Below are 16,762 nucleotides of genomic sequence, written 5' to 3'. Positions count from 1 at the left end.
GCTGATGGCCAGAGAAGAGAGGCGAGGGAGGAGGGTATCCCTGCAATTTAGGGGACAGCAGTTAGTAGCTGGGCTTCAGTGCTGTGGTGTACCAGAGCGTGTTAGAAACCACTGGAAGCCCAACCTCAGCTGGGCACGTGAGCAGCAGGGCCGCGCAGACGCTGAGGAGCTGGCCTTTACACCCGAGACTGTGCCTGATGCAGCCTCCAGATTTAAAATACTGTCCTTTGGCCTGTGAATTTTTTCCTGAGGAAGAAATAAAAGAGGTCTTTGTAGAGATGTTGAAGCATGAACTATGGGAACTGCAGTATATTTATATGTAGAACATGTTGGAGAACAACATAATTCTGTTTTCATGGTGATCAAAGTTTTGCAAGAAGGAGGACTTGAGACAGTGCACTAAGCTGCTATGGCAACGTGAATTTTAAAAAGTAAACTGACTTGCAAGAGCTTATCTTTAGTGTGGTGTGGAGCAGATCTGAGAAACCTCTGCCTTAAAAGGGATCCTGCAAGGCACTCACCTCTGCTTCCGGGCCAGGCATATTGCAAAACACATAAAACATAACCCTAGCGGCAAGGGGAAGGTTCCACCGGTGACTCGATTTCCTCCGACATCCCCGAGGCTCCTGCACCCCCAAAAAGCCAAGTCATGAAGACTCTTTCATAATATGTCTATCATTATTCATGTTGGGGGAGAGTGTGCCATGAACCACTTCAGTTCCACTCACGTCCTGTTCTGGCACCTGAGTGGGATGTAACGTGGTGCAGCACCTGCACAGAGGTGAATTCCACCCACAGAGCCTGATTCCCAAGGGCGTCATGACGTGCTTTCAGCTTACAGCTCAGCTTTCAAGCCACCCTCACCGAACGCAAAGGCAGCGGTGCCGGAGAGGGTTCTGACGGCTCGTTTCACAAGGGGATGCTGCGCAGAGCTGTCACGCTCTGAGTCAGCTGTTCTTCCACCGCTGGCATTTCAGGCAGGAAGAGCTTGCTCACGCAGCTATCCAAACCACGCGGCCTGCCAAAACCACACGGGGAATCTCATGGGAACGAGCTCTCTCCTGAGCCAGCTGGTACTTCCTGCTTCTGAGGCCTGATCCTGCTGGATGCTGAGTATTCGTCTTTCCGTTTTCAAATTCATGAGACTTGAGCAATGCACAATCCAAGACCTCAGAAAAAAAGGAGACTCGCCAGTGTTTTTGGCACTTTGGCTCCATGTCCCAGCTGGAGAGAAGAGAGTGCAACGTCAGACTTGAAGGGAGGTTTGAGAGATGCCAATTTCCAGGAAAGGAGCTCTCTACTTCAGATGTTTTACTAGGTGCTCAGTTTCAAAGGCGCAGGTTCACTGACATGGCCATACCCCAGAATACACCTCTCTTTCCAGCCTGCAGGTCACATACCCCAGTGTGCTTTAGCCCCACGGCACAACGGGGGAATCACAAAGCCCCAAACCCGCTTTAGCAGGGCGGCTAGAGCAGCCTTAACCCCAAAGCTGGCAGCACACGCTGCAGACTGCAGCTCCTGTTTCACTCCAGCAAGAGGCTGAGGCCTGCTAGGACATGGGAATCGGCTCCATCCTATCCCAACAGTGTCCCCTTGAGGTTATTGGCTGAGGTAGCTTGGCAAGTGCTCTCACTGAGGCGTGTGGGTAACCCCAGAAGCTCTCCTGGCTTTGCAGGCCGGCCTGCTGCTGCACGGTGGACATGCAAACACACCCCAGGGCGTGTGGTTCAGCCTGAGCCAGGACAAAATACTCTAGAGGAGGCCACCTAACGTGCAGTGTGGGATGTTCGCCTGGGAGTGGAGGATGCAGTAGAAACCACATTGCAAATTAAGCATCTTCCTTCTCCCTGCCAGGTCCGTTCAAAGAATATCTGAAGTCCATCCGTTACAGCCCCTCCTTCAACATGTCCGTTCAGACCTAGAGGACGGGGGGCTTTCTGAGCACCGGGGCTGCATTGCACGTGTGCGGCAAACAGATGTCCTCTTCTCAGGCCCGTGGTAACAGGAGCTGGAAAGCTGCAGCTGCGGCTGCTGCGTGGGTCCGTGCCGAGCTGCAAACTCCAGCCCCCCACGCAGGAGGCAGGTGCGGCAGACGCTCGCTCCGACTAGGGCACGGGGCTTCCTCGCTGCCGTTGGAGTCTTCTTTCTTCTGTCAGCCAAACAGCAGGGAATTTTCTGAGAAACTGCCCACAGGGAGCGATCACTTTTTCCAGTCATTAACCTTACACATCCCTCGCATTATCAGACTACTTGGGATGTCTAAGTTGCTGCAGAGAGCTAATTCTTCCAGGTGACTCCAGGCAGCTTTAAACGGGCTGCCGCACAGCTAGGGGATTTGAACTGCGAGAGCTGAAAGCACTCCAGACTCCAGCACGTCAGGCCTCCAACGGGGGCGATATCTTCAGATGTCACCGCGCTCGCAGAGCAGAGTGACAGGAGGGATTTGGGGCCTCTACAGCAGTGGTTTTCAACCTGCAGTTTGCAGCCTCCGGGTGTCCGTGGACCAAGGTGTCTATGATCACTAAGTAAGGAAAGCAAGCCACCGCTTGAGATTCACGACGTGGGGGCCTGACCCTCGTGGGAAAAAAACGTAGAAGTTCTCCGATTGGAAAAGATTGAAAAAAAACCTGCCCTGCAGGGGTAAACAATGGGAAGCTTCAGTGCTGACCTCTAGGACGTGTAGGTAGGTATTAGGCCCATTCAAATCTATTTAAGTCTAACTGCATGATGCTCAGAGGGTGTCAGAGCCCTGACAGAGCCTCTGAAGTCCTTCCTCTGATTTAGATGAGTAGCATGAGGCTAAGGCAGTATTTATGTCCTTCCTATATCCCACAAGTTTTACTTGCCACCTGGTTCTGGCACTATCCATGGGGCACGCACTGGGCTGCAATTCACTTCCCATGCTCAAAGCAGATACAACACAGGCACAACACAACACTGCAGGTTACGTCTCCATATCACAGCCATTGCATTTCCTTGGCTCTAAGGGCCAATGCTGGCACACGTGTGCCATCTCTGTCTTGAGCCTGACCCTGGCCTGACTTCGGAGAAGGGGAGATTTTCACAGTATGCCCAGTAAGAAGTAGAACACGTCACCAGATAGTGTGAGCTTTCAGTTACCCATGTGCATTGCTGGAGAGCAAGCATAGGCTGGACAGCATCAGCCTGAGCTCCACTGAGCAACCGCAAACCATATCTGGAAATAAAACACTGCCTGTCTCCACCCCAGTCCACTGAAAATAAACCCAGCAATATTTCTACAAACCTCCCTGTGCCTCTTCACAACAAAGGAGGTGCCACCCCGACCAGGGTCACTGTGGATGAGACCTACTTCTTCAACAAGGGTTTCTCAGTCTGTTCCCTGTCCCTGTGTCTAGCTCACTGCATGTCATTAGAAAGAGATTCTCATGATAAATGGGTATTTTAAAGCACCAATTACATTACTGTTGCTAAGTCTACAATAAATAACAGCAGTATCAGAGTTTGTCATGGAGAACTTGTGCATTTATCAGGCTGTGGAATGAAAAGCTCTTTGGGACATGGCACGTATCTTCCTCAGGAAGCTCAGAAGATATGCTGGAACTGACAGACCTGGTGGAAAGCCAGTTTGGGGAGTTGTTATCAAGCCTTCACCCCTGCTGCCTGTGCATTGCAGGCACTGCTAAAGAGGAGGAAATCACAGATGCTTGGGTTGCACATGACTGCCTTTACTAACGCCACAGAAATGTGACACGAGTCCCCATTACAGATACGCTCTGCCGTTCTGCTACGTCTGTTGATTTCTGAAGTAGAAAACAAAGAGGAATTCCAAAGCGGAACTCTAAATTGATGAGAGAAATATTAATATTATAAGAATTCTTATAATATTATTATGCATGTAATATTAAATATAATATTATTAACTCATACACATCACAATGTTGTCCTATCATTGTGTTTCCTGGATTACAAAATTACATCTCTCCAATTAGGAATGGCTGAGTAACAATACTAACAAAACAATAGCAAAAGACAACACATTTGTCTCTCATGGATAATAGGTGGCCACCACTAGTAACCACCACAGCAGAACCAGATCCTTCTAATACAGCAAAGCCAGTAAGAGCAAACACACATTCATATAAAGAGAAACACAAGATCTGCACAGTCCCATTATCCTTATTCAACTCAAAACCTGGCATGCAACCAGTGTGATTTCTGATGGGGCAAGGACAACCCAGGTCTGATCATAATTGTATTCTACCACAGTTACATCTCCATTGCCTTTTTAGAGAATTTTTGAGGACAGATTTGTGGACATTTGCCCGTTCTCCTCACTTTCAGACAGCTCCCCAGCAAAAGATGAACAAGCCAAGGGGAACCTCAGATCTGGCTTGCTCCTGGGAACAGGTACCAGCACATGCTTGGCTTCAGCATGGATGGTCCCCAGTGTGTCACCCTTGGCCTGACTTCCCACATGTATCCCAACTGTTCTGCAGATAAGATTTGTAGGCAGTTTGCCAGCAGGGCAGTACGGACCTAAATAGCTAGTGTACTAGGCTGTAGGCCACAGGGACACTGGGTGTGCTGGATCAGCCAAATATCCCTTTCAGCTGAGCTGCAGGCCTTGTAGGTCAGGATGTGGCTGCACTGAGCCAAAATCCCTGGGAGAAGGTAGCAGGGCACAGGGACAGTGCAGGGGCAGCACCGTCCTGCTGGACCTTTGCTTTGGGATGTTGTATGTTTCTGCTGCTCTGGGAAAGAGTGTCTGGCAACAGAGATATGACAGTTTATTGATTTTCTGAAACTGTCCTGCTGTCCCTTGATTAGGAGAAAAAGTGTCATCCCGAACTTGGATTCTGAAGGCGAGAACCATGCCACGTGTTTTGGAGCATCTAATCGCAGCCCTCACGGTCAGGCCGCTGCAGCTCATGTCTCGCTCCAACAGGCTGTTTTTTCTGATAACCTCTGCAAAGGCAGCCACATACTACGCACTGAGCAGCAGCTTTACCTCCTGCCATGGAACATGGACCCCTGAGCATGCAGAAGGACAGACTTCAAATCCTAGAGTAGAAATTAGAAAGACGAACCATGTCAGCTACACAGGCAGAGCTCCATATACAAGCAGAAAATACAAAACAGCAACATCTACAGTCACAGGCCACATGGCCAAATTACAGAATAATGAACCACATCACACACACCTAGGAAACCCCTCTGCACTTGAACAGAAAGTCCATCTTGAAACACTGACACCATATAAAGAAAGTGATGTTCTAACACTCTTAACAACAATGCAGTTAAAGATGGTGGCAATGCATCAGTCTACGTTTGGAGCGGCCCAAACCACCAACATAGATTTGATTCTGGTCTTCCCAGGTATTGCAGGAATGCAGTCCAACTCAGGGCTTCAAAACCCATCTTGGCACTGAGAAGCCACAAAATGGAAACCAGAACTAATACAGAAGTGCCCTGGAGCCACTCCTGTTCTCCCGTAGTGCATGCTTTTTGGGACCATTTTTGTTTTTGATCAAAGAGTGACGCCATGCCATACCGTACATGGCTTCTCATGAAGTGTTCAATTTATTCGGCCTGGCAATCAGCTGCCTCTTAGTGAACTGGCTTTAAAATTAAAAATTCTTATTAACAATAAGAGATGAACCCAAGCTGGGGACCCAAACGTGCGCCAGTCTTGGCCGTGCTTGAAGTTTTGAGTCCTCCTCTGAAAAATGCCTGCAAGCTCTGTTCCAGCTGTGTTGTGTACAGTGTGCTGACACCTCATGGCCAAGCAAGCAAGTCAGATAAGACACCATTTCCCAGGAGATATAAATACATATATATATACACGTATGCATAGATATGTATATATGTATACACTCTGCATCTGCTATAAGGCAAGAAATGAAGTTCATTTATCAAGAAGTTTGCCAATGAATGGAGAATGGATTTGAATATACCAAAGATAGGAAGGAAAATGAGTCCAGAAATGCTTCAGTTTCTTAAATTACAAACAGATGGGTATATCAGGGTCCGTTATTCATAACTGTAGTACTCTGAGCTTCCTTGACACTGAAGGATGGCTCTAATGCACTTCTTTAACAGCATGGTTCTTGTCCTGAACCATACGTGGCAAACGCAGGTCACATCATGGCCGCTTCAGGGCTGCTTGTTACCCCGCTCTCCCTTCTTCTGTAGGGTTCTCCCAAGGGCAGATGACCTCCTTTGCAGAGTCCTTACAGGCCTGGTGGCAGTGGTCCTCTTCCTCCTCAGAGTCCACGGGGTGGATTCGGCTCTCCAAAGGAACGTCCATTTTTATTTGGAAGAAGCTGCGTTGCGAAATAAAAACTCATCACGCATAAGGCACTTTTTGAAGTGTTCTCTGAGACAGCAAACACACAGCACGGAGCTTGGCTTTGAGTTTTCTACTGTTCAAACCCCAATTCTCAAAGCAAAACTCCAGGGCCCAACCCCGCGTGGACTGAAAGGGAAGAAAATGTGCGCTCCAGCCCCTTTGAAGCAAAACCGCTGCATGACACAGCTCCACCACAGCCAGAGCGCATGGCCAGGTGTATAACGAGCCCTCAGACTTGTGCTTCTGATTTTATGAGATGGATTCATCTAGTTGGATCACAGCGTGGGTGAATTAAGAGGCTGAGTACACGTCGATTTTAGTGAGAGGTGAGGCTAGGATTTGGTTTCAACAGCGACAGACTCTCTAGGCAAAAATCTCCCTTCTTAGAACAATCTGTGCCAAAACAACAAAAGCTTTGAGGCTCTCTGGCGAGACCTGCCACCCTGTTACACCTGGGTCTCCTGCGACTTCCCGAGCATTAAACCGTATCTGAGGCAGAGCTCGGGAGCAAACGCAAATACAGGAGCCCGGTGCCGGCTGGAATACGAGACAAAACTGGCTCATTTGATGCTGTTTCAGTCCCAGGCCAGGCTAATTACAAAATTTAAGCTGTCCTGGCTGGGCCGCTTCCCACGGGGCAGCCCGGGACCCAGCAGCGAGGGTGCTCACCTGGTCACCTTCCCCGCGTCCTGCTGGAGCCGCTGCTGCCGCTCGTCCAGTGGCTGGACCTTCCCGTGGGGCACGGCCGGGCACCTGGGCGAGAGCGTGGCGAACACGGGCGAAGCCAAGCAGCCCCGCTTCAGGAGCCGCCCCAAGGACAGGGCCGCGCGCGACCGGGCAGGCGCTGCCGCTGCTGCCATCAGTGGCCCCCCCGGCTGCTGCCCACCACCGCCCGCCGCGTCCCCGGAGGAGGCATCAGGGCTGGGTCCGGCGGCCGCCCGCTCCGCCGTGGCACAGGCCGGGCTGACGGGCGAGGGGCAGCCGGCAGCGCGGCCGCAGCGCGGGGGCATCTGGGTGGGCGGCAGCGCGGCACCGGCATACACAGACAGGTGAGGGAGCAGAGAGGCCGACCGACACAGCTGCGGGGAGGAAAAGCAGAGAGGTTCGGTTAGGAAACGCAGCCCCGTGGGTGGCCGGGCCCGCGGTGGCCTCCGCCTTGGGCATCTCCTGGCCGCATCCAGCTTGGCTCCTCAGCCAGATGGTGAGGACAGACATGGGGACGCAGCTTCCTCCAAAGCAGGGGACAGGCGCAAGACCAGCTCGTGGTGCCTCCTCCTGACAGGCCGCTGCACTCAGGGTCATATCAGACCTGGTTGAGCGCCAGCATTTTTGAAGCCATCAGTGATATCCACCAGGCTGGGAGCTGCCTGCAAGGTTTGAATCCAAGCCCTGGCTTTGGAGGGCGAGACCAGCTTTAGGGCTCAAGCTGGGAAATTCACACCTCGGTCCAACCCCCAAAGCACAGAAGACTCGGGGTGGGGGCCAACGCGTGGTGCGGCACTGTTCACCCTCCAACTGCAGAGGGGAAGGGGAAAATAGTAACTTCTTCAGGCAAATGAGGCACAGAGAAGGGACTTGTCCAGGGTCAAGAAGATTTCTGGCCCCACAACACAGACACTTATGCCCCTTAGGTGGGCACCCTCTATGAGAAAGGGCATTAGTGCGGTGATTTGCCCATGGAAAGCAAGAGGACCATTGCTACAGGCCTCAGTGAACAGGACAGGTTGGTGTAAGAGATCAGCTTGTCTAATTCCTTACAAAAATTAGCTCTAAGCACAGAGTCTGCTCTTTTGAGAGCATAAGCTCAGTTATAAATGGCCAACCACGGTAAACCCAAAGCACCAACGTGCTATGTGCTGGGGTGGTCACGGAACAGGAACAGGACGCTGAGCTCAGAACCCCAATGATTAATAATACAAGATGCTACACGTTGCGCTACAGCCCCCACTGCCTCTAGCTGGCACAGTGAAATCCCAGGCTCAGCCCCAAGAGCCCTCAGGACAAGCTGGAGTACAGATGCATCAGCAGAGTACATGGTGCACAGTAGGGTCTCCCACCCATTTCCCAAGGACACACTACCAGCAGAAAAAAAATGAATCCCAAGTGTCCAAAGAGGCATACACAGAAAATACATGCATGCATGGCAAAGAGATGACACTGTGAAGGATGAACACACTGAGACAACAGAGAAGGATGAACTCAGTTTTTTTCGTTCTCTACATTTATTTTTATTAGACAAATGAATGCATGGAAGTGATGGCCAAGAAATGAAACAACATATTGCTCTGATTTCCAATGGAAACAAATCATTTCTTGCCTGACACAAAGTAAAGTTCAATTTGTACCACGGGCACTCTTCAGAGGGAACAAGCAGCAAGAGAGCAAGTAGTATGCTGGGTCACACCAGCTTATTCAGCCCATAAGCAGAACAGAGCCAGCTTTTGCCTGCAAGGGTAGGACTGATCTTTCATAAGCACAGAGACACCAGAGCATGCAACATTAACCCATGAAAGTGGGAGAACTATGCAAAGCTGAGATGATAAAATTAGGGAAAGGAATGGGTAGAAATAAAAAACAAAAGCCAGAAAAGTGGAATCACAGCAAGTGACTGGAAAACACAGGTTATTTGTTATTTATATCCTGATTTGATCTTCCATATGTTATTACATACTAGCAATCCCGGCCTGCCCAGTGCTACACAGATTCTGAAGAGACTGAACAGCTCACTGCATCCAAACAGCTTTGGACCAACCCTGTCAAGCTCCGAGTATCCTTCAGTACCCTTACGTCAAGGTAGGTTGATAGTGCTCAATATCTCACATAAATAAGCCTTGCTGTTGCAAGCAGAATTAAAAAAAAAAAAAAAAAAAAGTATGTTCTGAGCCTGCTTCCCTTTATGGCATTGCAAAATTTGCCATTGCTTCCATTGGGAACAAGAACAGAGACTTGGCAAGCAGTCCTTGACATCAGAGTAAGACTCATGCAGCATGGTTTCAATTCCTCTAAGAAGATTTATCCTCATTAGGTTAAAAGAGGTCATGAAAATCACCTTAGCTCAGCTGTAAAGTGAAGGAGACAAGTTTTGCAGTGACCATATAGCCCTGATTCTGACTCTGATAACACGTAGAGAGAGGGGCAAGAATTACTGTTCAAAGCTGTTAGGGACCTAGCTATCACTCAACTATTTCCCTGTTAGTGAGTGGCTGATCCTATACACCCTGATACCTGAGAGTTCCCACTCGTATCCAGCTTTCTGTACCTGCTATTTGCTGCAAAATCATCCCAGTAGGAACGATGGATGAACAAGACAAACAGAAGGACTTAACAAGTTTCCTGTGCCTCAAGTGCTTCCCACCCAGTCCCTCTGCTTCTCCTAAATTCTAACAAACAAGGAAGCTTTTCTGCCTCCCAATTCCTTTTACTGGGCTTTGTGGGAATCTTATTTCTGGTAATCATGGGCCTGGTCCAGACATACAGGGGCTTCCCAGCAAAGCCTGGAATCTCCCCGAGTTCTTTAACACTAAATCAGTTGTTTAGGTTTCTGCATTTGAAAGAGCAAAAGAAAAAAAAAAATGCTACTTAAAGTTGAAATCAGCTCTTAATGCCCATGCCCTGGTTCTTCCTTGCCTCCGGGCTACAAACCACTGGCAACTAGGCAACTGCAACTACCCCATGTTAGCTTTTTTTTAAAAGCACAAAATAGAAGAGCAAGACGACGACAAGACGAGTCAGAAGGGATTTGAAAAAGAAACACAAAGCCTTGGCTGCATCTCTGAAGCCCTTCTACAGGCTCTTGCAAGAGGACTGCTCTCTAAGCCTGCACACCTAGCTCATCATGAGGAAGAGCAACAGGTGGAGAAACCTGAGGTTTCTACTAATTATCTCCAAGGTAAAGAGGGGACTTGGGAGCGTCATTAAACCTGAGGGCCACCCAAACCTTTGGAAACACTCATTATATTGTTCTCACTGGAAGTCTTCCCCACTGTTCTGTCTTTGGCTCCTGCATTGTTTAGCAGGCGCAGGATACTTGGAGAGGCATCAGGGCTGTCTATCTCTGCAGTGAGCTGCTCGTGATGCAACCTCCTGAGGGGACGTATGCCCATACTGTCCTGCTCCGAGGTGGGCTGCCTCATTCTGCTCCCAGTGGGGTCATCCACCTCTGCTCTGGATAAGGCCAATTTCAACCCAAAGGACTGGGACAGCAGAAGGAGCAGAACCTGACCCTGCCTTGTGCCACCCCAGCTCCTGGACTTTCGGCAGCAAAGCAGAAGTGGAGAGGTGGCCAGGGCACCTGGGGGCTCAGGGAAGCTGGAAAACATCCCCCTCTGGAGTGCGCAGGGAGGGGAGCTGGGGCCTGCACCAGGGCTCCTGCTCAGCCAGCCACCTGGCTCCAGCAGCACTTCCATGCCTAACGTGCCTGGGAAGTTACATCTGCTGCTCCAGATGCCATGGCAACATGCAGCAAGCAGGCTGCTGGCAGAGCGGGCCTGGCAAACATAAAGCAGCACTGACACCTTCAGGAAGGGGAGATGAAGCTCAACACCAGCCTCAGCTTGTCTTTTCCCTGTGCTGTGCCCTGGAGGGCTCAGAGCCTACTTGGGAGGGTCCTTTTGGAGCTGGCTCCTGCGATCCAGCTTGCTCATAACCTGCGTGATGTCCACAGTTGTGGCGGCCTCTTTGGCTTTGGCCTCTTCCTCCTGCTGCCTCAGAATGACAGGGCTAGGGCTGGAACGGAGGTGGCGGCGTCCAAATGGGAAACTGGAGCTGGGCAGAGAGCGAGAGAGAGAAGCAGGCAGTTACTGAGGGGTAGGAGGGCATCAGAAACTCACGCTGTCACTCACTAAGCAACAAACCACATCCTGAAGTCCCTGAGCATCCAGATCGCCCCAGCCAGAGCAGAATTACCAATTAGAAAAACAGCCCTGTTCAATTAAATCCCTGAGGCTATGCATGGGGAGGGCACCTGTCACAGCATCTGCTAATACCTGGTCCAGCAGAAGAAAGGCATCATACACATGAAATACAGAGATGTAGCTTAGCGTTTTGGCCGACTTCGTTCCATCTCTCTAAATCTCTCCCAAAAAGAAGCCAGTGAGCACTCCAGCAGCCCATTTGCCAAAAGGGCACGCTCAGATACAGAGATGAACATGCCACTGTCACCACCATACCAACAAGGAAGTGCAAATGCACACTAGGTGGTTTAAAACAGGATTCTGACTTAAGTGTCCCACAGCAGCTGCAGAACTGCTAAAAGAGCAAAGCTAGTCTTGTCCTTGGACCCTAGGGCCAGGAGATGACCAGTAGATGACTCCTTTTGCTGTAAACGTTTGTAGGGAAATAACACTCAGTGTGAGCCTAAACAGCTGTCAACAGTGGAATCTTTCCTGGTGCCCTCAGTAAGCTCAAGATAGGGATGAGCATGGGTGGGGATCTGGTCTCCGTGACATCTGAAAGAACTCCTGCTCTCCGCTTCAGCAAAATATTACCAGCAGCAATGAAAAGAAGTGTAAAACAAACTTTGAATGTGCAACAAGAGCTTTAGCTTACCCAGGACGCTAAGTACTGTGTTTCCAGAGCAGACATTGACAAACATGAAGGTAGTCACCAGGGGACAGTCACCATCTGCCAATGACCTTGTGATGTGCGACTCAGGGAAAAACTAGCCAAACCCCCAGCAAGTCAGCAGAGGGGTTTTTGTCCCACTGACTTGAAATGAGCCAGAGCGTGAAAGTCCATGATTCCTCTTTCTTGCTTGCTAGGTTAAGGAGTGGAAGAGGAACAGAGAGAGAAGTACTCCACCCAGTTTGTTTCTGACACTGCACATTCAGCTTCAAGAAGCAAATGCAGTTCAGATGGCCTAAATTTGCTATGCAACCCTCATCTCAGTCTGGAAAAAGCCATTTCAAGTCTATCCCTTTTAAGACCTTCTACCTTGTGCCAGCAGCCACTTGCATGCAAGATACTGTTTGTTCCAATTTCGCTGCCTTTCACCATCACTTCCCAGGGGGCGAACAGCTTTGTCCAGGCAGAGCTGAGCAGAATCCATGGAGGACACCGCAGGGGCTCTGCATCTGCCCTGGAAGCCAGTTATTTCATGGTGGGAGGTTCTCCCATGCCCGGTACACAGTGCTCTCACTTTTTCCAGGAAAGGAGCAATGATTAATTGTACAGTCACAGCCTTTCTAAACAGATCAAGTACCAAGCAATTGCCAAGTACATTCTGATTGCACACAAGTCATTTCCAAAGGGCTCAAAACCAAACAGTGTAATCAGTCTCAAAGTAAGGCATCTTCTTAGTGAAGAGACTGATTTAACTAAGCAAACATCTAAATCATAGCAATTTTGCTGTGACTTAGGCTCTTTCCATCCTTGCTACAACAATTACATCCAGTTTCACTTGCCTTTTTTTGACTGCCTCTTGTGGCACAACAGCCTTGGCCAGCATTTCCTTGTATATTGGAGACTTTAAATAGCGACCATAGGAGTCCTACTAGGAGAAAAAGGAAAACTGGTAGTTACGGGCTGCAAAAGCCCTTATTAAAATCATCACCAAGTACAGCTGCTCAGGAGCCAGGGAGGCTAGGATCTGGATAATCTCATCTAGCAGCCCAAGAAACTTTGCATCTTTCAGGTACACACAGTTATTCAAACCAATACTCTTCCATCTTATCGTAAGATTCCCAAGTTTATTTTATCTCATGATAAAGCTTCCCAGGTAAGATCCAGACCAAAAGGTCTGGACTCAGCTTAATCCAGATCAGAGGCATCTCACAGTCATTGCAGGGTGAAGTGCTTATGTTTCAGGAGCTGAGCTTTTCAGCGAATGGCTCAAATCAGTAAAGTTCTTATGCTTTCAGTGTCCATTTACACCAGCTGCTGCTCTGGCCCACAAATGCTCCTTCCTAAGTGTATTTTGCATCACTCAAAAGGAGTAGTTACAGGTTATTTGTGCTCTGATGACCTAACGGAAGCCATGACACGTTCACTGGGAATATTTGTCCACTCGTGACCATGGCTGCATCAGTCAGACCTAAAAAGAAGTGTCCATCCACACAGAAAAATGTGTGCAAATACTCAGTAAAACTTTTTAAGACATGGGCCATACCCTGTTATACTCTTGGTACGAGAGTCATGCAGTTTATATCAGTTTCTACTATTTTTCCCAACCACTGCTAAAACACAGTTGTATACAAGCATCCCACCATGAGGGTGCTTGAGGCAGCATACAGAGTGGTAGTTACTGAATAAAAGAGAGCACAGCTGCTGCTATACAAAACACCGATAATATGAATCTATAAAACACTTTCAGGTGCCAAATGAACACCAAGTTAGTCTCACACCAAGCCTGGAGGCAAGAGAGCAGCAGCATCTCAGTTTTACATTCAGAAAGTTAAAAGATTTGTTCCAGCCATGGATGAGCTGGTGACCAAGCTGATATTAGAAAGCAGGACCTTCCAGCAGACAACTAGCTTTCATTACTTTGGGGAAGGAGAAGCAGCAGAGTACAAAGCCCTGAATCAGCACTTACAAGCGGCCTTTGTTTGAAGATCCCTGAAATTTGCTGACTTCAGCAAGTAACAACTGATAGCACACACAGGCCTGGGAAGGCCCAGAGAACATGGAATCCCCCTAAAACTTTGGGGGAAACACACAACAAACCTTTTTCATCAGCATGTAAATATGGGTCTGAGCAGCATCTAAAACATAACGATGAGGGTGCTTGAGACCTCTGACAGTGATGCCCATTGTTGTGCCATCAATGTTAATCCAGCGCCTTGCTCCTGGAGCCAGGAAGAGCCTACAACCAAGAGGAGTCAATGCTACAGTTAAAGGGAAAACTCCTGGAGATTCTTCTATCTATGCAAGAAAGAAGAGTCCCTTCAACTCCCAGCTAGAATTTGCTGTCATACCCTAGGGCAGTCCATCATCTCTTCAACAGAGCGAGCTATGACACGCAGTCACTTCCGCTTGCAGTGTAACACACAATATAAGCCAAGTTTTGGCCCACTGGACGCTAAACTAGTCTTTAGTGCCTTCATAAAGTATCCCTTCTGAAGATCTCAAAGTAAATCACCTCCATGAACTAATGATCTTCTCATCTGTAGGAAACTTTGGCAGAGGACAAAGCCTAGACTTTTCACACTCAAAGTCGATGCCATGTATTAGCTGCTCTTCAGTAGTCTTGCCCCAAGATAGATCCCAATTAAAGAACCATTCCTATTTCAATTACCTGCATTTATCCACTTATGATTTGCTTGTGCATGCAAGCCTTGTGGCAGTCCCCAGATCTTCGGTTTTCCACTCTGGTATTTAAAGTACAGTCTAAGTCCTCTCCTCTCCTTTACAAGATTTAAGTGTAATAGTGGAAAAGAGAGGATCTATTGTTCATATAAAACAAAAAAAAGTGTTTTTACTTTCATCTTCAAAACATTCCTTTCCTACATGGGGACATAGCACAGCCACACTTGACAGCTCACAAAGAAAACTCTCAGGAATAAATTATTTGGAGAATGGTAATGTGCGAAGGAGGCAATGGTTAGAAAGAGTTTGAGAATTAAAAATGCTCATACTCACTTGTAAATTTCTTCTGCTTTTTCTTTAACTTTTGATTGGTCTCCATACTTGAGATCCTCACAGGCTTCCCAGAAACTCAGATTCTCTCCTGCACAGCAAGGATTCAGTTAGGAGAGCGCGAGACTGAGGGAAAACTCAATCCCATTAGTTAACTCCTAAGTTGAATTTATTTGATTTGGTGTGTATGGGCTACAGTCAGCACCTCCGATTGTTACAGCCACCCTGAAAATCTCCTTGGGACTGAAGGAAGGAACAGCTTTCTGCTGCTCTCTGCTCAGGGGCAAACAACACCTGTAAAAGCATATGAATTCAGCCACAGTTCCAGCTTGTCTGGGAACACTCCCCTTGCGCAAGAAGGGCCCTGCTGCTGTATTTTGTGTCCTGCACCACTAGGTGGTACTGCAGGCACTGACTATACAGACACCTCCTCCAAAGTCACTTCTGCTCGCTTTGCTTTGCGACTTTGTCATTGTCTCAGCTCACAGCACCACAGTAAAAGGTGGATTTCCACTATTGCTCTGCCTCAGCTGTGCAATATCTTTCAGTATGGCCTAGACAGGGGGAAGAGACACACTCAACAGACTCACCGCTGAACTCTTTCTTCAGGAAGAGCTGGAAGTTCTGTCGACCTTTTGGGTCTCTTATCAGCTCACTGAAATTCAAGGCCCATCGCTCCACACGCGTTCTGGTGGGGATTTCCACTCTGCAAAGGTTTAACACAAACAGCACTGCCAGTTCCACGTGGCCCATCTAATTGGCATAGTAAAACCAGAATGCCCTTTGCTGGAATGCCACAAGATTTCTCTGTGCTGTTTTCCAGAATGCTATAATAAGCTTCTGAAGTGAGCCCCCTAAGTAAGTGGTAATTAAACAACTTGGTACATGGTGAGATCAGGATTTACCTTGGATTTGTACTGCTCTCACAATGCAGTGAGCTTTGCTGGAGGTTTGACTCAGTACCTTTCTGGAGGAGGCACTGATTGTAGCCTAGGGCTTAGCTTCTCATAAATGAACTCTGTGAAGGTACCTTCGGGGCTGTCTAACGGGACGTTATCACTCTAATGGGACTGGTGGTCTCAAAGGAGAACCAGCAGTATGCTGTATACATTTATCCCAGAGGTGCCCCTGCATAATTAGCACATAATATCTGAATGGAGATCCAAGGGAAACCTCACAAAGGAGGCAGACAGCCAATATGTATCTGAATCTCACCTCTCTCCTAGGAATGCATCCTGAGGTGCCTACTAGGACCAAGGGCCAATAGTTGAAAACTCTGAATTGCTACACTGTTGGCAGTGCACGAGTTAATAAGGTCAAAGCTAAGCCAAGTAGCTCCACCCAAGCATAGCTGGTCATATTCCACCACTGTGCCAGTAAGAGTCAACTGCACTCATGCAAGGAGAGGATGAAGCCCACTCAGCAGCTGCCAAGCGCATAATCCTATAACGTTAAGGAAGACTCCACTTCAAGAGGAAGAAGATAACGCTGCAAGTTCAGCATGGAGCACTCCCAAGAGATCGTCTCCTTAGCATGGCCAAGCTATGTCAGAAGGGGAACCCTTCCTGACTCATGATTAGAGGCTGAGTATCACAATGAGATCAATGCTTCCCCTTTCTGATTTCCATCAGTATAAAGTTCAGTGCAAAACACAAGATGGTGAGAGACTACAAATACATACAGTTTTGCATTGAGGTCCCAGAAATCAGGGTCGTCTGTTATCCAGGGGTTGCTGGGGAGACATCCAGATAGGATAGGATCATTAGAGAGAAACTGCTCAGAGTACTTCACAAGCCTGCAAGTAAATTCAACAAAATCAAAACATTAATTCGCAAGCCAGACCAACTTATAACCCCA

The 16,762-nt window shown here is 48.5% G+C and overlaps 1 protein-coding gene across 11 annotated transcripts in view; it reads right to left on the bottom strand.

Annotated features, from left to right (window-relative positions):
• Positions 1 to 3,421: 3,421 nt before the first annotated feature.
• The window catches only part of RGS9 (regulator of G protein signaling 9), a 38,993-nt gene continuing 25,652 nt past the window's right edge, over positions 3,422 to 16,762 (bottom strand). For 4 of the 11 annotated variants that reach the window (XM_068913487.1, XM_068913490.1, XM_068913492.1 and 1 more), the window contains 8 exons: positions 16,587 to 16,700; positions 15,496 to 15,611; positions 14,909 to 14,996; positions 13,994 to 14,132; positions 12,736 to 12,821; positions 10,981 to 11,098; positions 7,004 to 7,413; positions 3,430 to 6,308 (listed from right to left, as the gene is read on the bottom strand). In XM_068913487.1, the coding sequence (XP_068769588.1) occupies positions 6,152 to 6,308; positions 7,004 to 7,413; positions 10,981 to 11,098; positions 12,736 to 12,821; positions 13,994 to 14,132; positions 14,909 to 14,996; positions 15,496 to 15,611; positions 16,587 to 16,700 (1,228 nt within the window). In that variant the 3' untranslated portion in view covers positions 3,430 to 6,151. Of the gene's footprint in view, positions 6,309 to 7,003; positions 7,414 to 10,980; positions 11,099 to 11,881; positions 12,822 to 13,993; positions 14,133 to 14,908; positions 14,997 to 15,495; positions 15,612 to 16,586; positions 16,701 to 16,762 lie in introns of those variants that run through there. The other 7 variants (XM_068913495.1, XM_068913493.1, XM_068913489.1 and 4 more) reach the window with 7 other exon arrangements.

This window comes from Struthio camelus, chromosome 19, assembly GCF_040807025.1.
Source record: "Struthio camelus isolate bStrCam1 chromosome 19, bStrCam1.hap1, whole genome shotgun sequence".
Taxonomy (NCBI): Eukaryota; Metazoa; Chordata; class Aves; order Struthioniformes; family Struthionidae; genus Struthio; species Struthio camelus.
Note: the sequence above shows the minus strand (reverse complement) of the source record. Positions and strands in the feature narration are given on the sequence as shown.